A 23,228-nucleotide genomic window follows, 5' to 3' on the forward strand; every position below is an offset into this window, starting at 1 on the left:
AATAAACATTAAATTGCAACAGCTCAGTGCAGGGCTTCCTCACGTGGTCTGAACGCCTGCGCTAGACCCCAGTCCAACAGCCAGCCCTGCTCCACTCCAAGCCCCAGACTGTACTGTGCCAGGACTACCTCCCCAGCTCCAGTCTTTGCCCGGAATTCGCTGCCTGTGTGAAGGTCCGGGGCTCACAGCCCACGTGCTGTACCATGGCTCACTGCCCGCAGTGTTCCCGGCTCATAGCCCACGCACCAGGGATCAATTGACTGTAGTATGGCAGCTATATTCAAAGGTTTTTTGTCAGTACCCATAGAGGAATTATTAAGTAGCTTCCTCAGACAAAGAGTTATTTTAAAAGTAATAACAATATAAGAATCTCCGGGGTAATGAGCCATCAGGGGCATTGAAAGGACAAATCACCTATGATATCTAATGGATGTTTAGACTAAAGACGAGATCATGGTTTTATGGGGTTACAGATTCTCACAGGACATTATTGTTATAGTTTTTCAAGGAGGTGATTTAGGTATGAAGCTATTACAGGCAAGCATGCAATGGAAATTCAGGGCCCCGATGGTGGAGTGATGGTGTTGCTGCTATGCTTGCAGAAAACAAAGGTTTGTGCTGGGAAATTTCAAAGTGTAAGTGAAACTTCCCAGTGTATTTGAACCATGGTACCCATCTAGTAGAGTCTGGTCTTAGATCGTCGTGTAGTTCATGTAACAACAAATTGCATTTATATTGCACCTTTACCAGAGTAAAATCTCCAAAGATACTCCACAGGAAGAATGTTATCACAATGTTGCTTGATACTAAACGTATAAGGAAACAAGGAGACAGGACCAAATACTTGGTCAAAGAGGTAGAATTTTGGGAGCAATTTTGAGGAGAGGAAAGTAGAAAGATGGAGTTAATGAGGGAAGGAATTCCAAAGCTTTGTGCCTCAGCAGCTGAAGGCACAGCATCAATGATGAAGCACTTCGGGAATAGACGTGAAGCCAGAACTGGAGGTCTGCTGGATCTCAGTGTTGTTGTACAAGCAGATAAGCACTTTTGTTGCATTGTCCACATGGTACCATTGCCTAAGCAGTAGTGCACACACCTTTGAATTGGCCATGAAGATTTGATAAGTATGGCAAGTTTCCACATGGTAGGCTAATTAGTAAAGTTAGATCACATAGGATTCAGGGAGGGCTTGCCAAGTGAATGCAAAATTAGTTGAATGGCTAGAGACAGAGACAGCGTGGTGGAGAGTTGTATTTTCGGATTGGAGGCCAGTGACCAGCGGTGTTCCCCAGGGATCGGTACTGGGTCCACTTTTATTTGCCATTTATATTGACAATTTGGATGAGAATACAGGAGGCATGGTTGGTAAGTTTGCAGACGACACCAAATTGGTGGCATAGTGGACAGTGAAGAAGGTTACCTAAAATTATAGAGATCTTGATCAATTAGATCAATGGGCTGAGGAATGGCAGATGGAGTTTAATTTGGGTAAGTGCAAGGTATTGCATTTTGGTAAAACAAACAAGGACAGGACTTATACAATTAATAGTCAGGCCCAGTGTTGCAGAACAGTTACCTAAGGGTTTAGGTACATAATTCTTTGTAATTTGCATCACAGGTAGACAGGGTGGTTAAAAAAGCATTTAGCACGTTTGCCTTCATTGCTCAGACTACTGAGTATAGGGGTTGGAATGTTATGTTGAGATAGTAAAGGACATTGTTGAGGCCTCTTCTGGAGTACTGCATGCAGCTCTGGTCGCCCTGCTATTGGATGGATATTAGTAAGTTCAGAAAAGGATTTACCAGGGAACAGAGAGTTTGAGTCATAAGGAGAGGCTGGACAGGCTGATACATTTTTCACTGGAGCATAGGAGGTTGAGGGGTGACCTTATAGAGGTTTCTAAAAGCATGAGGGGCATGGATAGAGTGAATAGCAAGAGTCTTTTTCCCTAGGGTGAGGAAATTCAAAATTAGGCATATTTTCAAGGTGAGAGGAGAAAGTTTAAAAAGGAATTGGGGGCAACCTTTTAACACAGAGTGGTTTGTGTATGGAATGAACTGCCAGAGGGAGTGGTGGGTGGAGGTTAAGTTAGATTAGATTACCTACAATATGGAAACAGGCCCTTCGACCCAACTAGTCCATACTGACCCTCCGAACAGTAACCCACCCAGATCCATTCCCCTACCCTATATTTACCTCTATCTAACAGATCTAACACTATGGGTAATTTAGCATGGCCAGTTCACCTAACCTGCACATCTTTGGATTGTGGGAGGAAACCGGAGCACCCAGAGGAAACCCACACAGACACGGGGAGAATGTGCAAACTCTACACTGACAGTCGCCTGAGGTGGGACTCAACCCCAGTCCCTGGCGCAGTGAGGCAGCAGTGCTAACCACTGAGCCACTATACTACCCTTACAGCATTTAAAAGACATTTGGATAAGTACATGAATAGGAAGGGTATGGACAGATATGGGCCAATGCAGACAGGTGCAGATAGTTTGGGAACGTGGTCAGTGTGGACCAGTTGGACCAAAGGTTTGATGAAAGTCAGAGAGCAGCAAATAAACGATCAGTTCCCAGGGTGAGGAAACCTAACTCCTTGATTCCAGATTGTGGGGAATTAGATAATGGGGACTTTACTGTAGTTTAAGATTGAGAACTCTCTGCTTTTGAAAATACTGCTCTCATATCCCAGAATTTTGGGCTGCAGTGCACTGAAGTACTGAACAGCACCAAGGAGGTGTTTCTTTACAAAAGAAATGTGTTTGAGAATCAGCATGTAGTCAGTCTGTACACGAACCCTTAAAGCTTCACCCTCAAACCAATTCATATCAAACAAGCAGATCACGCAGTGGTTTTAAAGGAGAAAACAAATTATTATTTGTATAGCAATTTTCATAACCTTGTGATGTCACAAATCATTTCATAGTGAATTAACTGTTGAAGTACTTTTGCTGTAATGCAGAAAATACAGCAGCCAATTTGTGCAGAAGGCAGCCCCACAAACATTACGGAGTTAATGAAAGGATAATGTGTTTTATTGATGATGGCCAAGGGTTAAAACCTGATCCATTTGTCCTGGATTTCTGAGATTCAGAAGCTGTTCATTGATGACAAACGTTTTAAACAACTGACAGTCAGTTGCTCCTCCTTTCTTTGCAGTCACTGCCCAACTAATTGATCTGGGGTCCAGAACTGGACACATTAATTAGATGAGACTGAAAAACATGTTTCTTGAAGTTATCATAACATCCTTATTTATTAAGCAGCATCCTGTTCAATGAACAATTTGGAATGAATTATAAATTTATTCACAGTCAAAATGAATGCCTTAAAACTTCTATTATGAGCAGAGCAGCTCCAATTGTCCATCACTGGCCAGTATCAACTGTGGAAGAATTATCTATAGCAAACGTGAAGCCTGTGGAATAAAAAGGAATGGGGAAACATGAATGCAATGTTGCCTGAGAGTCATAAAGTACAGGGTTGTGGCGTGCCAGTAGAAATGATCTATTTGGATTTTCAGAAGGCCTTTCACAAGGTCCTACACAGGAACCTGCTAGAGAAGATCAGAGCACACGGTGTAATGGGCAAGGTACAGGCATTGATAGCAAATTAGCTGACTGGCAGATGGCAGAGCGTGGGGCTAAAGGGGTTTTTACATTGGCAGCCAGTGACTAATGGAGTTCCGCAGGGGTCAGTGTTGGGACACAACTATTCACGTTATACATCAAAAATCTAGACAAAGGAGCTGAGAGCATTGTTGCTAAAGTAGTGTTGAGGAACCGGGGAGGCTGCAGAAGCACTTGGACGTGGCAGATGGAATATACTGTGGCAAAGTATGAGGTTAAGCACTTAGGTAGGAGGAATAGAGGTTCAGACTATTTTCTAAATAGGGAAAGGCTTTGGAAATCTAGAACACAAAGGCAGCTGGCAGTCCTCTTTCAAGATTCTCTTAAGGCTAACATGCAGGTTCACTTAGCAGTTGGGAAGGCAAACGTTAGCATTCATTTCAAGAGGGCTAGAATACAAGAGCAGAGAAGTACTGCTGAGGCTGCATAAGGCTCTGGTCAGACTGTTTTGAAAATATTCTGGGCCCCTCAGCTAAGGAATGATGTGCTGGCATTGGAGAGGTCTAAACAAGGTTTACAAGAATGATCCTGGGCTGAAGGGCTTGTCATATGAGTTATAGTTGAGGACTCTAGGTCTGTACTCGATGGAGTTTAGAAGAAAAGTGGGGGACCTGATTGAAACTTACAGCATCTGAGAGGCCTGGATAGATTGGCCATTGAGAAGATGTTTCCACTATTAGGTGAGACTAGGACCTGAGTGCATAGTCTCAGACTGAAGGGACAACACTTCAGAACTGAGATGAGGAGAAATTTCTTAAGCCAGTGGGTGGTGACTCTGTGGTACTCATTGTCGTAGAAGTTATTGAATGCATTTAAGACAGACATAAGTAGATTTTTGATCAGTAAAGGGATTAAGGGTTAAGGGGAGAAGGCAGGAGAATGGTGTTGAGAAACATGTCAGCCATGATTGAATGGCAGAGCAATGGGTGGAATGTCTCTTCTGGTGAACAGCTTTTTTTTACAACTGGAGATATACAATGGAATTTCAAGGGTCTGTGTGCAGACCACTTTTTTTTTGCTCTAGATGCTAATGACTGAGACCTGGACAGACAAGACATAGTTTCAAAACCTATAAATGATGCAAAATGGTATAAAGTGTCATGAACTGTGAGAAGAATATTATATGCTTCATGAAACCATCGACAGATGGAATGGATTATCATGTCACAGATTAAATTTAAGGCTGCAAGTTGTTAAATGATGCTGTTATTGTAAGAAGACAATGAGAGGCAATATGAATTAATAGATACAAGTCTGAAGGTGAAACAGAAACATGCACATCTATGTGAGATGACAGGTCAAGTTGAGAAAGGCATATGAGTTTTATAAGTAGAGACATAAAGTAGGAAAGCAAGGATCGTCTGATAACTTTAATAAAGTAGTTATTCAGCCTCGGTTGGGCTATTTTGTCAAGTTCTGGACCCCACACTTTATAAGGATGTGAAAGTAAAATTAGAGGAGATCTGAAAGCAACATTCAAAATCGGGCTCTGGGCGGAGTAGGTAGGGAGAAACTGCTCTAATTGGTGGAGAGATAAAGAACAAACAGGCATAGATTTAATATAATTTGCAAAACAGGAAGTGACATCATGAATAAAAGCATTTTCACAAAGTGAATGGTTAGAATTTGCAACAGAATACCTTGGAGTATTGTGGAGGCAAGTTCAATCCAGGCCTAGAGTCATACTGCTCGGAAACTTACCCTTTGGTCCAACTAGTCCCATTTGTCTGCGTTTGGCCTATATCCCCCTAAACCGTTCGTATTCATATACCTGTGCAAATGTCTTTTAGATGTTATTATTGTACTTGGCTCTGCACTTCTTCTGGCAGCTTGTTCTAGACACGCACCACCATGAGAAAGCTGCCCTTCAGGTCCCTTTCTAATCTTTTCCTTCTCACCATAAACCTATACCCTCTAGTTTTGGACTCCAGTACCCTGGGGAAAATACCTTGGCTATTCATCTTATCTGTGGTCTCCTATGTGCTTATTCGTTTCTCAGTAAATATCCATGTATCTTTCAAAGGTTAATATTGCATCTGATTGCAGCCACATTTCAGGCACTGCATTCCAGATAATATGGCTTTGTCAGGATGATAATAAGAATAGGTATCATTAACTGGGGATTTTTTTGCACTTGAATTATAACTGAAGATATTAGCAATTAACACAATGGAAAGGGATGCAGAACATTGAGTCCTTGGATCACATGTGCCTAACAAGTATTTTCTGATTGATGGTGGACTTGTGCCACAAAAGCACTCTGAACAAAATGATGACTTTCATTTAAGGTAAATGGTGGAACTAGATTAGAAAAAAAAAACTGACTGCCGCATATTTGAAATGAATATTTTCTTTAATGTAGTCAGAACGAAAGGGAAGAATTCGAGGGCGAATTCAAGCAAAAGTATGAACGAGAGAGAATCATGCTGAGTGAAGACAATAAGAAATTATCAACTGAACTTGATCAGGTGAGGCTGCTGTGGGCTTCTGGGATTTATTGTATCCATGTGGGGACTGTTTCACAAAGCATGAATCACTGACGCCAGTTGACCTTTGGATAGAAAGGCTTTGCGACTCCCCACTTCGAATATTTGTAGTGAGTGATCTGGGTCTCCAACTAATCATCTTTACACATCCCCATGTTGCATAATGTTTGGAATGTGAAATAATTGGTCCTTTGAGGCTGATTTACGTTTATGTAATGAAATTCAGGCAAAAGATCATTCTTCACAAAAATGTCCTTTGAGATGTCAGTCTGAGGAAATTGGTGTACACAGACTGTGAATGACCTATTAATATTTCCATACTCTCTCCATCTAAATCCAGAAGAATTGTTTATCTATTAAATGTTAAAGTCAATCCTTTCAAGATTCTTCCTGAGCACAAATTCAGCTATCAAAGGGTTGTTGAGAGATTAACACTGTTCCTTTAGCATGTTAAATGCAATTAAGGTAATGTTAAATTTGTATGTGAATTGTATAGGAATTCATGAAACTTTAAAAATTAACCCCCACTTAAAATGATTTCACAATCCGAATTCAAAATTCTATAAACATGAGCTTAATGATTTAATCAAAGATGATAATTAGAGTCATAGAGATGTACAGCATAGAAACAGACCCTTCGGTCCAACCCATCCATGCCGACCAGATATCCCAACCCAATCTAGTCCCACCTGCCAGCATTCGGCCCATATCCTTCCAAACCCTTCCTTTTCATATACCCATCCAAATGCCTCTTAAATGTTGCAATTGTACCAGTCTTCACCACTTCTTCTGGCAGCTCATTCCATACCCATACCACCCTCTGTGTGAAAAAGTTGCCCCTTAGGTCTCTCTTATATCTTTCCCCTCTCACCCTAACCCTATGCCCTCTAGTTCTGGATGCCCTGACCCCAGGGAAGAGTCTTTGCCTATTTACCTGATCCATGCCCCTCATAATTTTGTAAACCTCTATAAGGTCACCCCTCAGCCTCTGATGCTCCAGGGAAAACAGCCCCAGCCTGTTCAGCCTCTCCCTATAGCTCAATTCCTCCAACCCTGGCAACATCCTTGTAAATCTTTTCTGAACCCTTTCAAGTTTCACAACATCTTTCTGAATGGAAGGAGACCAGAATTGCACGCAATCTTCCAACAGTGGCCTAACCAATGTCCTGTACATCCGCAACATGACCTCCCAACTCCTGTACTCAATACTCTGACCAATAAAAGGAAAGCATACCAAATGCCTTCTTCACTATCCTATCTAGCTGCGACTCCACTTTCAAGGAGCTATGAACCTGCACTCCAAGGTCTCTTTGTTCAGCAACACTTCCTAGGACCTTACCATTAAGTGTATAAGTCCTGCTAAGATTTGCTTTCCCAAAATGCAGCACCTCACAGTTATCTGAATTAAACTCCATCTGCCACTTCTCAACCCATTGGCCCATCTGGTCCAGATCCTGTTGTAATCTGAGGTAACCCTCTTCGCTGTCCACTATACCTCCAATTTTGGTGTCATCTTCAAACTTACTAACTATACCTCTTATGCTCGCATCCAAATCATTTATGTAAATGACAAAAAGTAGAGGACCCAGCACTGATCCTTGTGGCACTCCACTGGTTACAGACCTCCAGTCTGAAAAACAACCCTCCACCACCACCCTCTGTCTTCTACCTTCTACCTTTGAGCCAGTTCTGTATCCAAATGGCTAGTTCTCCCTGTATTCCATGAGATCTAACCTTGTTAATCAGTCTCCCAGAAGCAGTGTGTAGATTCAGTCTTTCATCAAGTGCATCTCAGAAATTTGAGAGTCCAAATAAGTTGAAAGTAGCATGTTCTAGAAGGAATATTTGAGAATGTATTGCAGAAGGAACATCACTCGAACTTGAGCAGGTAGTCTGTGCTTATATTGCAGTATCAAGGGAGGACTGCAAGTGTAGATTCCATCTTTCAAATTACTAATGCTTCACTCTCCTCCTAGGGATGGAGTTGCATGGTGAGCAGAATGCCTCCTCTTGACCTTACTCATCATTCTTCCAAAGCTCAAACCATAGCTGTATAAATAAAAAGTATTTTTTTTAATTACCTGTTCCTGCAATGTAGGTAACAAATGTCAAAGCTTTCTGCTCATCCCTAGTTGGCATGAGGTTATTCAGGTCAAGTATATAATCTGGTATTGGAGTCACATATGGGCTATCCAAATCATGCCTTTTGATGGTTTGCACTTTTTGTTAGAATTCATGATCGTTCTGATGAAGGGCGCACATTGGATTGTTACATTTCTTTGCCGGTACTGACTGATCTATGTTTTTTTAGCAATTGTTGTTTTTATTCATCATGCATCAATTTTGGGCAAAGACAGAAGGTCATCATCCCCACTATTCTGCTTCCATTCCTCTGAATGCTACCCTACAATAGCTTCTCCCTTTGAATTTTCTCAAATTAATAACAATATTCATTTACATAGCACTTTTACCATTAAGTATGACCCAGGATACGTCATAGCATTGTCAACATGAGGCTGAGCCAGATAAAGAAATATTAAAATGGAAATAGGTTTTAAGGACCACCTTTAAATGAGAGGGAAGAGGCAGAGAGAGTTAGGGCTGGAATTCCACAGCTTAGAGCTTTCACTGCTCCAGTAGAGCATTTATAATCAGGAACATGCAAGAAATGGAAAAGTGCAGACATATCTGAGGTGTCTTAGGCTGGAGAAGGTTACAGCGATAGGGAGGGACAAGGATGACTTTGTTAGGACAAGGGCAGCAGATTATCGGGTGACTTCAAGTTTTTGGAGGGCGAATGAGCATTTTCACACAAGGTAGAGAACACATCCTGAGTGACACAGAGTCAGAGTGAGTGTGTATTTCTGGGCATTTGGTGCACAATGGGAATTTGATGCAGAGGAGAAGAGGTGCCTTTTGCCTTTCTTTTTGTGGTTTATGATTTGTGAGGCTACACTGTATAGTAATGAGGACTAGGGACTAAGCGCCCTAGATATGTGGTGAAACTTGAAAGATTTACAAGGGTGGCTGCCAGTGTTGGAGGATTTGAGCCATAGGGAGAGGCTGAATAGGCTGGGACTGTTTTCCCTGCAGCGCAGCTTTGGAGGCTGAAGGGTGACTGTATAAAGGTTTATAAAATCATGAGGAGCATGGATAAGATAAATAGACAAGGCCTTTTCCCTGGTGGTGTGGGGGCGGGGAGGGGGAGGGGGAGTGGTGTGGTGTAGGTTTGAAAGAGGTGGAGAACTAGAGGACATAGGTTTAGGGTGAGAGGGGAAAGGTATAAAAGGGACCTAAGGGAGAACTTTTTCACACAGAATGAGCTGCCAGAGGAAGTGGTAGAATTGCAGCATTTAAAAGGCATCTGGGTGGGTATATGAATAGGAAGGATTTAGAGGGATATGGGCCAGGTGCTGGCAAATGGGACTAGATTAGGTTGGGATATCTGGTCGGCATGGACAAGTTGGACTGAAGGGTCTATTTCCATGCTGTACATCTCTATAGATCTATGAGTAATTGATATTATTTGGTATTAAATAATATGTGGGAACAAGGGAACATTGCCAGTGCCCAGAGCCAGCCTTTGTGCAGGAAGCATCTCCAGCTGAATAACCCAGGTTAGGGAGCTGGAGCAGGGCTGGGGACACTGTGGATCATCTGCAAAGCTGAGAGTATCACTGATAAACATGATAATGGATGAAAAGAGAGATCTCGTGTCCAGGTACATAAATCCCTAAAAGTTCCACCCAGGTTGATAGGGTTGTTAAGAAGGCATATGGTGTGTTGGTGTTTATTGGTAGAGGGATTGAGTTTCAGAGCCACAAGGTCATGCCTCAGCTGCACAAGACACTGGCAAGGCCACACCTGGAGTATTGAGTGCAGTTGTGGTCACTGCATTGTAGGAAGGATGTGGAAGTTTTGGGAAGGATTCAGAGGAGATTTACTAGGATGTTGCCTGGTATGGAGGGAAGATCTTAAGAAGAAAGGCTGAGGGAACTGACGCTGTTTTTGTTGGAGAGAAGAAGGTTGAGAGGTGACTTAATTGAGACATATAAGATAATCAGAGGGTTAGATAGGGTGGACAGGGAGAGCCTATTTCCTCAGATGGTGAAGGGTAACACAAGGGGACATGGCGTTAAGTTGGGTGGGTGTTAGAATTAGGGCAGATATCAGGGGTAATTTCTTTACTCAGAGAGTAGTAGGGGTGTGGAATGGCCTGCCTGCAACAGTAGTAGACTCGTCAACATTAAGGGCATTTAAGTGGGCATTGGACATACATATGGATAATAATGAAATGGTGTATGTTAGATGGGCATCAGATTATTTTCACAGTATGACGCAACATCAAGGGCCGAAGGGCCTGTACTGTGCTGCATTGTTCTATGTTCTAAGTGGGGATGTTCACTGATGATTGTACAGTGTTCAGCACCATTAGTGACCCCTCAGATACTGAAGCCGTCCATGCTCCAAGTTCTGGACAGGCTTGGGTCAACAAGTGGCAAGTAACATTCACACCGAGACACTCTAACCACTGCCCCTTGACATTCAACGGTATTACCATCATTGATTCCCCCACTCTCAACATCCTTGGGATTACCATTGACCAGAAACTCAACTGGATTCACTACATAAACACAGTGGCTGCAAAAGCAGGTCCGAGACTAGGGATACTCACCTCCTGACACCTTAAAGCCTGTCCACCATCAACAAGGCACAAGTCAGGAATGTGACGGAATACTCCCCATTTGCCTGGATGGGTGCAGCTCCAACAACGCTCAAGAAGCTTGACACCATCCAGGACAAAGCAGCCCACTTGATTGGCACCACATCTACAAACATTCAATCTCTCCACCACTGGCGATCAGTAGCAGCAGTGTGTAATATCTACAAGATGCACTGTGGAAATTCACCAGAGATCAAAACCCATGACCACTTCCATTTAGAAGGACAAGGGCAGCAAGTACTTGGGAACACCATCACCTACAAGTTCCCCTCCAAGCCACTCACCACCTTGACTTGGAAATATACCACCGTTCTTTCACAGTTGTTGTGTCAAAATCCTGGAATTCCTTCCTTCCGGCATTGTGGGTCAACCCACAGCAAGTGGATTGGAGTGATTCAAGAAGGCAGTTCACCACCACCTTCACAAGGGCAAATAGGGATGGGCTATCAATGCTGGCCAGCCAGCAACGCCCAAGTCCCACCAATGAATTTTAAAAAAAGGCAGTGAGCATCCAATGGTCATATACATTGCTACAAATGAGATAGGTTTAAAAAAAGTGGGATGAGGTCATAAAAGCAGTACATAGAGAAGTAAGTTGAAACATAGGATCTCCAAGGTACTGATCTTAAGGCTGCTACCAGTGCCACGGGTAGAGTAAGGCAAATCATGAATAAGCCATAAGGATCTGATTGGGTAATGTACAAATTGACTAATAACAACTTTTGCTTTTGGTGTCATGCAGCTCACTATCATGTTTGAGAAGCTAAGTGCAAGCAACAAACAGATGGAGGAAGAGTTACGTGACTTAGCAGAGAAGAAGGAATCAGTGGCCCATTGGGAGGCCCAAATCACAGAGATCATCCAGTGGTTAGTGAATTTAACTGCTTGTTAGCTATCTACAGTTTAAAACAGCCTGCTGAAGAATGGGGAGAAAAAAATATGCTCTTACAGGTTTTTAAGAATGCTATTACTCTGGAATTCTACTATCAGCAAAAGCAGATATAATGTAAATAAAGATGCAAATGTCTATATAGTTTATGACACTCAGGACTCCCGGTCACGGCACTGTCAGGAACTCCCCTGTCATCAGGCACAAAGCATTAGTTAGGGATGTTCAAGGACTTAAACCTAGTTAGTCTGAAGGAATATGGATACATGTTCAAGCATGATGATTTATTTGAAGGTACAACCAGGGTGATGATTTTCCCTGAAACTGCTGCTGTGGAACTTCTGGTGTTAAAGCTCGGATATACAGGCAATGGAGAATAGGTTCCTGAACCAGCTTTACAGACTTAAGCTTTCAAGTCGATATACACACTCCGTGTTGTACACCTTCATTCAACAACCACACTCAGCTTGCTCCTGTATATGTGGATATTTTACTAATCATCCTGTTCAGAGATGTAATGACAAAATTCTGCAGCAGGTGGGACTTGGACCTGGGACACTACAACTGCACCACAGAGCCCCTGTAACTAGTGTTATTCGTGTTAACTAACAAACAGGAGCACCTTTGTCATCATACGAGAATCTAAAGTAAGGTGACTGTTCCTGCCTCCTTTCAAATTGGGGATTTTTCATACATAGTGTTAGTCCCTACACTACAGAAAAACATTGCTCCTATTTTTTTTTTAACCTGTTTTTGTAATCAGCCTGTTCAGAGATGTTAATACACACTCCTGAAGTAGATGGAACTTGAACCTGGATTAGAGTGGTGCTGGAAAAGGAAGGGCTTTTGCCCGAAACGTTGATTTTCCTGCTCCTCAGATGCTTCCCGACCTGCTGTGCTTTTCCAGCACCACTCTAATGTCGACTCTGACTTCCAGCAGTCCTCACTTTTGCCTAGGGAACTTGAACCTGGGTCTCTCAGTCCAGGGGTAGTGAAACCTACCTCTGCACCACAAGACCCCTCTCCTATGTATGTGCTCAGAGATGTTTATGCTACAGCTCTGAAGCAGACAGGATTTGAAATTGGACCTTCTGGCTCACAGGTAGGGACACTATCACTGTACAACAAGAACATTCCCTCTCCTATATATGTGAGCATTGCCAAATAATGCCCATCACCTGAGTACAAATAAGCTTAATTACTATATAATTAGCAACCATATAAGTGAGGCCACGGTGCTGAGCAGTGGAGGTGCTGTTGTGGGATGGGTGGCTGCTAAGTATAGTAACAGGGATACCAGGTAAGGAGGGAGAGTGATGGGGGGGAGGGTAAGAGGAGAGCAAATATAGTGAGCAGAGATAGAGAATGGGTGAGAGGGAACAGGACAGAGTGTAGGTGAGGGAGTGGAGCAAGTGGAGTGGGATCGGGTGGAAATGTAGAGTGGGTGGAGTGAGAGGACGGAGGAAGTGGAGGAACTGAGAGAAGAGAGCACAGGGAGGACTGTAGGATTGGGAAGGGGAGAAGCGAGTGTGTGATCTTTGAGGAGACAAGTATTCAATTAAAATGCATGTGCACTGAACAGTGATCGGGGACTGGAAGTGCCTTGAACTAAACAGGCTGCTTGGGACATCATGAAAATCGACCAAAATGTCAGCTGCCATGGGGCAAAGACTGTAATGCTGGCAGGAGTTTTAGCCCATTGAGTACAAAGAAAATTTAAAAGGAATATTGATCACCTCCAAGCCAGCTACATGTCAATAGATTCACTCTGACATTTCAAGAAGCAGCTGAGGATACTGAATACTGCAAATATTATGGCCCTCGGTCAGTTTCCTTTCCCCGGTTACATATCTGGCAGTCAGCATTGGAGCAAAAACATACAGGAGACAAACATACTAATAGGAAATCAAGACAGTGCAGATAATAATGTTCTCTATCTAAGGGCTACCTAAGCTGCGTCCTTATTTTTAACCCCCTTCTGTTAGAATGCAAGCAACTCTAGCAACGTACATCAACTAAATGTACTGACTTTGCCTTAGAATCCCAGCTGAGAAAAGCATGTGTGGAGGTGAGTGACTGAAAGGATTATTTTTTGAAAAAAAAAAATCACCCACTCAATTAATTTCAGATTGTTGTTAAAGGGAGGCTCCCTGTTGGTCATGGCCTCTTGATATTCAAACATTGATCACACCGGCTTGGCCACTCTTACTGCCAGCACTTTAGGAAATAAACACACTCTTTAGTGAAGCACATTTCGTGTATATCTCACCGAATATAAAGTACACCTCTGCACAGAGGATTATCTGAATGTGGGATGACTGGACCCAATCCAGAAAGTAAACAGCAGTCTCAGCAAGTGAGAGCAGATGTTAGATTGAAGGGGGCACTGTGCACAACCGTGGGGTATTTATCATATTTGAGGTCTTACTTTGAAAAACAAATCTGTAAATTCACTCCTATATTTATTCCAAGTCTGTCACCTATCCTCTTGCAAATGTTAAAATTAATTCTAATCACCTAAATAAAATGCTTTTTCAACCGCCTTTCACTTGCTGAATCCAGCTCCAATCCTAGTTGGAGACACGTGGCCTTGAATTGCATCTCCCCATGTTTTTGGAGTGGTTGTTTTAACCTGTTAAGGGCTTGAAATGTTTGCTTAATCCAAGTAATAACAGCATTTTCTGTTCCATTATATGATTCTTCCCTTGCATATTGCTGAAAAAAGAGACATGTTGGCGAAGCTTTTTGTCTTATACAGATATAGGAATTAAAAGGAAGAGTAGCTCATTTGGTTAACTCTTAGTCACCAATAAAGTGACAGGAGGTGTCATTCATAGTACTATAAAGCACAATTCCAAACGAGTAACTTACCCACTGACACTCAGGACTCAACTACAGCCTTTGTCCAAACATTTATTTGATAAATAAAAATAGTCTGGAATCCATATAAGAAGCTAAATGGGATTGACAAATAGGCATAGAATAGATGATTCTCCTTACAGGACAATCCAAAATGAGAGGTCATGGTTTTATGGGAGGGGCAGATTTAAGACAGAGATGAGGAGGAATTGCTTCTCTAAAAAGGTAGTGAATCTGTGGAATTCACCACCCCAGAGAGCAGTAGACGCCGGGACATGGAATAAATTTAAGGAGGAGATAGACAGATTTTTAATTATTAACAGGTTCAAGAATGATGGAGAATGGCAGGAAAATAGAGTTGAGGCTGAGATGAGATCGGTCATGATCAGACTCGAGCTGAATTTGCCTACTCTTGCACTGAGCTCTTATGTTCTAACTGAAAGCTAGCCACAGTATCATCAGTTGTCACTTAAAAAGAAATCATCTGGTTCACTAATGTCCTTGAAGCAAGAAAATCAGTAATCCTTAGCTGTGAACCTTTACATGTAATGTTGTCCCGAAGCTGCTGCACACATCAATCAGCGTGCCGATGACGTTTGCAGCATTGACTTGTGGTTCTGGACATCACTGCCATACACGGACCTCAGGGTCCACATATAAGTATAAAATTACTGGGAACTTGGGAGCCAGACGATAATCATCTCCAACAAGCGAAAAGCTACCCATATCCCTAAGTATTTGAATTGTGTTACCATAACTCAATCCCCCCATTATCAACATCCGAGAGTTACCATTGACCAAATACTAAACTGATCAAGGGAATGAAAGTTTATCAGGGGTAAGCAGAAATGTGGAGTAACCACAGGAGCATTGATTGTATTGAATGTCAGGAATATCTTGTAGGGCCAAATGGTCTACTTCAACTGGTAATCATATGTTCATTCCCAGTAATTCCATTAATGTCTTAAATTGAAGATTCAGTATTTTTAAACGGTGTCCTCCAAACTCGCCAATAGAGGAAAAGATCCTTTCAGCATCCACCCTGTCACCCTAAGCATCATGTGTGTCTCAGTAAAATCACCACTTATTCATCAAATTGCTAATGGATACGTTCCTAACTTATTCATATTTAACTCTTAGGATAGCACCCCCTATCCCAGGTATCAATCTCCAACCTCTCTTAAATAAAGCAACTAAAACTGTACACAGTACCCCAGATCTGGTATCACCAACCCCTTTGTAGAATTGTAACAGTTCATCCTTACTGCTACATTTCATTCCTTTTGCAATAAGCAACAACATTCTATTTGCTTCTCTAATTGTTTCCTGTACTTGCATGCTAACTTTGTGATTCATGTCTAAGGACACCCATTACTTTATCTGAGTCTGCAATCTGTCTCCAGTTAAATAATATGTTGCTGTTATGAGATTCCTGCCAAAGTGGGCAATTTCACACATTCCCACACGATACTTAATCAATGAGCAGATCAAATGCAAATTTCAAAGAGAACACAACGATTTATGCCATAGGTGTTAAGGATGTTAATTGTTAAAAGGTCAAGTTAGCTTACTAAGGTTTGTTCAACAAGTGCTGCCCTGTCTCAGAATCATATCTAACAAGAGATGTTTTGTTTTGGGTTTGCTCGTGTAGGCTGATTGAATACAGTTTGTACTCTATTATGATCAAACAATTAAAAATGGCATTTGATTCAATAGGCCAAACATTGGGGTGTGCGCCTATGAATTTAGCATCACACCAACAGTGAAATTTATATGGCTCCTTACTTCATCATGTGGTAAGCAGAGAACATCTGGACTGACAGCAGTATCTTATTAATGGAACATACTACTCATGTAGCCACTACATGGTAGCAATGGAATTTGTTAGTATTTGTATTAACAGCCAATTTAAGATCCTCAGACAAGCTCATAATATCACTCATTTACAGTTGCCAGAAGCAACATACATACAACCACAGATGCACATTTAATGCAAATAAGCCTAGCATCTTGTTTGAATGATCCAGGAGGTAAGGAAATGCATAGTTTTATGTGGTCTTTTCCATGACAACAGCTCTGCCGATCAGTATTGACTTGCCAACTAGTGAGCACTTCTTTCTTCTTTAATATAAACAGTTATGATCATTTGAAATTTGACATTTTTGCATTTGTTCTGGTGATGGAAGATGCTTTCTTGAACCACTGCAGTCAATGTGCTGTTTTATTCTCCTTTCTAGCAGTTAGTAGAACTGTATGGCTTACTAGGCCATTGCAGAGGGCAGTTAAGCTTCCATATTGATGTGGGGTTGGATGTTTTTCCTATCAGCAATGGTTTTTTAAAATTCATTTGTGGGTTGTGGGTGTCACTGGCCGGGCCAGCATTTGTTGTCCATCCCTCATTGCCCTTGAGAAGGTGGCTTCGTGAACTGCCACAGTCCACATGCTATAGAGTGACTCACAATGTTCTTAGGGAGGGAATTTCAGGATTTTGACCCAGCAACGGTGAAGGAACGGCGATATATTTCCAAGTCAGGATGGTGAGTGGCTTGAAGGGGAATTTGACAGAGGTGGTCTTCCAATGTGTCTGCTGCCCTTGTCCATCTAGATGGAAGTGGTCACAGATTTAGAAGGTGCTGTCGAAGGACCTTTGGTGAATTTCTGCAGTGCGTGATCAGTGCTGTTTCTGAACATCGGTGGATATGGTGTCATGTGGGCTGTTTTGTCCTGGATGGTGGCATGCTTCTTCAGTGTTGTAGGAACTGCCCTCATCCAGGCAAGTAGGGAGTATTCCTGACTTGTGTCTTGTAGAGGGTGAACAGGCTTTGGGGAGTCAGGAGGTGAGTTACCTGCAACAGTATTCCTGGCCTGTGACCTGCTTTTATAACCACTGTGTTTATGTGGTGAGTCTAGTTGAGTTTTTGGTCAATGGTTACCCCCTAAGACATTGTTAGTGAGGGATTCAGTGATGGTTACACCATTGAATGTCAAATTTTGTACTATCAAATAAGTAGATTGTTTCTCCTGGTTTGCACTGTTCTCATTTGATAGCAGTCTCGCCTCTGAGCCAGAAGGTTGTGGGGGTTGAACCCATTGCCCATCCTGGTGCAACCTTCTAGTACTGAGGGAGAGCTGCACATTTGGAGGTGCTGTTTTCAGAGAAGTGGCAGAACACAGTGACTCAGTGATTAGTACTTCTACCTCACAGCACCAGGGTCCCAGGTTCAATTCCAGCCTTGGGCGACTGTCTGTGTGGAGTTTGCACATTCTCTCCATGTCTGCATGGGTTTCCTCCCACAGTTCAAAGATGTTCAGATCAGCTGATTGGCCATGCTAAATTGCCCATAGTGTTAGGTGAATTAGTCAAAGGGAAATGGGTCTGAGTGGGTTACTCTTTGGAGGGTTGGTGTGGACTTGTTGGGCTGAAGGGCCTGTTTCCACACGGTAGAGAATCTAATCTAATATAGTCTAAACAAAGCTCTTTCTGCTTCCATAGTTCAGATGGATGTTTAAAAAAAATGCATGATATTCTTCAGAAATTAGCAGGAAGTTCTCCTGGTCCCCTGAGCAACTTTACTTCCTCAGCTGACGTAGATTAAATGCCCCTTCAGTTAGTTGTATGATCTTGTTGTACACAACAAAGTTACATTAGGATTGCTGGTGCTCATTCAACAAATAATACTGACTGCACTTCACAGTAATTCACTGTATGGGAAGCCTTTTGCAATCTGTTGTAGTGCCACATCTGATTCACCAATTTCGTTTAGGGAAGAAACTATCATCCTTACCTCATCTGGCCTATACGTGACTCCAAACCCACATCAATATGGAAGCTTAACTACCCTCTGAGATAGCCTAGTAGACCATTCAGTTGTACCAACTGCTAGAAAGGAAAACAAAGGATGAAAATAGCACATGGGCTGCAGCGGTTCAAGAAAGTAGCTCACCACCAGCTTCACAAGGGGCAACTAGGGATAGGCAATGCATGCTGGCCCAACCAGTGATGCCTGTGTCCTTCGAGTGAACAAAAGAAATATGTTTCACTCCAAAATTAGCAGGAGCAGCTTTGAATGTTTAATTGTGCCAGGCAATGGATGGGATTTGAAGTATTTGTAGTGAATTTTGAAATGTAAAATTTTGTAATTTTGTGCATCTTTAGTTTACAAGCATTTTTGCAGCACTCAAGTTATTGAGCAGCCTGTATGCTTTAGTGCAATGTTAATTTCATTGGTTACAAAACAAGCCTGTTTTATCTTATTTATTAAAGATATAAACTGGCACATGACCGTGAAACTGTAATTCATCTATTCACGGTTGCTCTGGTCAGGGGTTTAATGATTTAGCTTTGTTGTTGGTGAAATGTAGTTGTCTACTGCCACATTGTGGTCACGAGGGGTTTTACAGCCATATCCAAATATTTGCCTGGAAGTCATAGATTGACCACAGCACAGAAGAAGGCCTTTCAGCCAGTCATGGCGATTCTATTTCTCTTCAAGAACTATTGAGGTAGTCCCCTAGTCTTTTCCCCTGGCTGTACAACATTTTTCTCTACAGATAATTGAAAGCCGATTAGTAGGATTAGGCTAGGTATCTTTTTCCTGCCTGATATCTTGTATTTTGGCGCAGACATACCACAGCCAAGTGTTCTCTTTCTGTGATGTTAGCTTCCTATGATTTATATGAATCTGTGAAAACTGTACTTGAATTTGCCTCACCGTACATGTCGGTGCATTCCAGATCCAGACTGCTCACTGCATAAAATTAATGTTATTTCTGATTTTTTTTTGCCAGTCACCTTAAATTAGTCTATTGCTGAATAAATACAGATTTTGTCAAAGCTTTCCATTTTGTACCTATCAGGCCAATTTGCACACAATACCAATGAAAAAGGGAAACAGCATTTATGCTAAATGAGAGGAGAATGCTAATTGGTTGGCAACTGAACTCTGATCGGCAGAGGCATTGCAGTGTCAAATGCACTAGTTAATGATGACTGACGTGTAATTACAAACCTTTATTTAAATTTTACCTTGATTGGTGTGGGTATTGTCCTGAGACATGAACCAGGGAATGGATGTCATTTGTTTTGTTGAGTGTTGCACTCACTTTAAGATTGGCCTAATCAGCAACATGGTAAATAGGACCTGAGCTATTTATTCACTCTGCAAGCTTGATGCTGAAACAAGGTGCATCAACCAATCAGATGGGAGAAGAACACAGACCTGATCATTTTTCCTTGTTCATTGTGCAGATGTTTGAACAGTCTCAGGCCACCACATGTAGTCCTCAAAAGTGCTCAGCCAACCACAAATTACCCTGGAAGGATAAGGTGTTACAAAGGTTTGAGCAACAGATGCATCATGCAGTAGCATCAGGAGTGGTGCTGACCACCAACAGATACTGCTGCCAATCCATAATACAAATGACTAATGGGCTATATGACTTTCATTGCCAGTGTGATGAAGGCCAAACGTCCCAAATATTGGCAAATGGTATCAAACAGAATGCCCCTTCGGCTGTTCACGACCAGCAAGGTACTGACCATACCCACACAACAGTGCTAGCAAACCTCTCCGTATATGTTCCACATTAGATAGGAATCTGTGACTGGATAACATTTGCCAAACAATCCCAAGTATGAGAAGAATTACATTGACAGCCAATTAAAGGTTATTAGTCTGGCTCACAATATAGTGAAACTTGTGTACACTGGAAGTTATATATATGTTGATACTCAAAGCCTTAAAGAACACCTGCCCAGATTATATCTGTCTTAACTCAACAAAATAGGTAGCATTAATTTTCTGGTTCACCTCTCAGGGCAACGCTTTGACCAGTCAGTCACCCCACCTAACTCAGAATTTAAACAAAATTTGACACTTAACTGTCAGTCATCATTAACTAGTGTATTTTCCATAGCAACATCTCTACCAATTAGAGTCTACTTGCCAACAGATCAGTGCCCTCCTTCTATTCTTCTGACTTTGATATTTCTTGCAGTTGGCCTGATGAATGAAAGTTGAAAACTTTGACAAAATGGGTCTTTTTCAGAAATGCTGAAATCCTCTATCACAAAGCAACTATGTAAGTCACAGTCCTCTGGTTTTCAGCCCTATCTCTAATAGGAACAGTTTCTCCATATCCAATCTGTCCAGTGATTTTGAATGCTTCCATTAAATCTCCACTCTCCCTTCTGTTCACCAAAGGGAGGAGACCCAGGTTCTTCAATCTATCCACGTAGCTGAATTTTTCCTGCACCATCTCCAATGCCAACGCATTTGTCCTAATGTGTGATCTAATAGTGCTCCAGTTAAGGCCACATCAATTATTTATACAAGTTTGCCATAACTTCCATTCTTTGTACTCTCTGTGCCTCTGTTTTTAAAAACACAAGGTTCTCTTTGCTTTATTCTCTGTATTTTTGATGCACCCTGCCATTTTCAGTGACTTATGTGCATACACCCACACGCCTTCTGCTCCTGCATCCCCTTTAGAAATGTAATGCCTCTTTTCGTCCTACCAGAATGTACCATTTCCCACCTCTCTGCATTAATTCTTTTCAGCCTGTTGCTTCACATTCCATTAGCTTTGTATGTCCTGTTGTGTTCCCACCTGTAATAAAATTCAGGTCACTTACAGCAAGCTGAAAGATTCTAACAACAAACTAAGGAAGCTGTTTCATGCTGCTTTGTGCAATGGCTACCCAGTGGTAATTTTCACTATTAGTTTGGTGCCATCAGTCCAAAATATCTACTGCTTATCATACGATTGAATAACATTATACCTGAATTTCATTGTTTCTGTAATGCCAAACACATAGAGCATATTTCCTAATAATCATATGATTGATTCAAGCAGCATGTTACCTAGGTTTTTAATAGGTGCCATACAAACATTCAATTTAGGAACAGGGTTTGACCATTCCACAAGTTGATGGTTGATGTGATTACTCCACCCCAAATTACCTTTCCCCCAGTTGCTTATCAAGAATCTTTCCATCTCTGCCTGAGAAATATTCAAGGGCTATTCTTTCACTGCCCGTTGAAGAAGAAGAGAGTTCCAAAGGCATACAGTCCTCTGAAAAGCATTCTCCTTATCTGTCTTTAATGTGCAAATCCTTATTTTTAAATAGTCATACTTTGTTTTAGATTTTCTCATAGAGAGAAATAGTCTGTCAAGATCCTCCAGGATCATTATCATTCTGAGCATTCAAGAAGTTATGAAGATAGTTAAAAAATCAAAGATGGTGTTGGTGTGGTGTTAGAGATAACTCAGGAGATCAGAATGTCAAATTGGACAAGGACGAATAATGGGAGTGGTCTACAGGCCCCCTAACAGTAGCCATACTGTAGGCCAATACATAAAGAAGTCATATTGAGTACTTATAATAAGAGACTGCAAAGATCATGGGTTGTTTTATTCTCCATATAAAGTAGAAAAATCAGATTGGTAATAGTAGGGAACAGGGGTTCAGTGAATTCTTTTGTGATAGTTTCTTAGAGCATCACGTTCTGGAGCCAACCAGGAGTTGGCGATACTTCACATGGTATTGTGACAAGATGGACAAATGACCTCAGTAAAGGTAGCAGTAGTCATAATATCATTGAATTATATATCAAGTTTGAAAGGGAGAAGAGTGGTCTATGACCAGTATTTTAAGCTTAAATAAGGACAACTGTGTACATGAAAACTGAGGTAACTGAAATGAACTGGAATACTAGGCTAGGAGATCGATCAGTAAAAAAGCAGGGAAGATACTTAAAGGGATATTTCAGAATACTCAGACAACATTCAAGAACTTTGACACCTGCCCACTTGTTTGGCACCACATCCACAAACTTCCGCTCTTAGCGGCTCAGTAGCAGCAGTGTGAACTATCCACAAAATGACCTGCAGTAATTCACCAAGATTTCTTCGGCAGCACCTTTCAAATTCGCCATGTGCTACCATCTAAAAGGACATGGACAGTACAAACATGGGAATACCATCCCTGCAAGTTCCTCTCCAAGTCACACAGCGTCATGATTTAGAAATCTATTCGCGTTCATGTTACTTTGTTAGAATCTTGGTAACCCCTCTCTACTAGCATTGCGTGTGCGCCTACACAAAATGGGCTGCAGCATTCTGAAGGCAGCAGGCCATCACCAGCTTCTCAAGGGTTAACAAAGATGGACAATCAATGCTGGCCTACCAGCAAGTCTCATGTAAATAAAAAATAGTTGACCGGGGCCTCAAGCTCTTTCCACCAGACAATAAGATCACAACTGATCTGATAATGGTCAGACCTACCTGCTGGCACCCATTACTCCTGTCTCAGTGACATTATCACTATGTCACAGTCTCCTTTTAATACTGCAGGATGGAGCCCATCTGGACCCAGAGATTTGTCAGCCCACAGCCCATCAGTTTGCTCAGTACGACTTGCCTAGTGATTATTATTTTACCAAATTCCTCTCTCCCTTTCACCTCCTGAATTACCTCTATTACTGGGATTAATTTTGAATGCTCTTTGGTGAAGACAAAACAAGATACTTATTACATATGGACTTTTCTTTATTATCCTGAAGAAGGGCTTATGCCTGAAACATCGATTCTTCTGTTCCTTGGATGCTGCCTGACCTGCACTTTTCCAGCA

The 23,228-nt window shown here is 41.8% G+C and overlaps 1 protein-coding gene across 1 annotated transcript in view; it reads left to right on the forward strand.

Moving 5' to 3' along the window:
• LOC140456550 (serine/threonine-protein kinase MRCK alpha-like) overlaps positions 1-23,228 on the forward strand; it is a 567,354-nt gene that overhangs the window by 432,480 nt on the left and 111,646 nt on the right. Inside the window, 2 exon segments of the mRNA XM_072550745.1 lie at positions 6,002-6,107; positions 11,591-11,715. Of these exon segments, the coding sequence (XP_072406846.1) occupies positions 6,002-6,107; positions 11,591-11,715 (231 nt within the window).

Source organism: Chiloscyllium punctatum, chromosome 3 (genome assembly GCF_047496795.1).
Source record: "Chiloscyllium punctatum isolate Juve2018m chromosome 3, sChiPun1.3, whole genome shotgun sequence".
Lineage (NCBI taxonomy): Eukaryota > Metazoa > Chordata > Chondrichthyes > Orectolobiformes > Hemiscylliidae > Chiloscyllium > Chiloscyllium punctatum.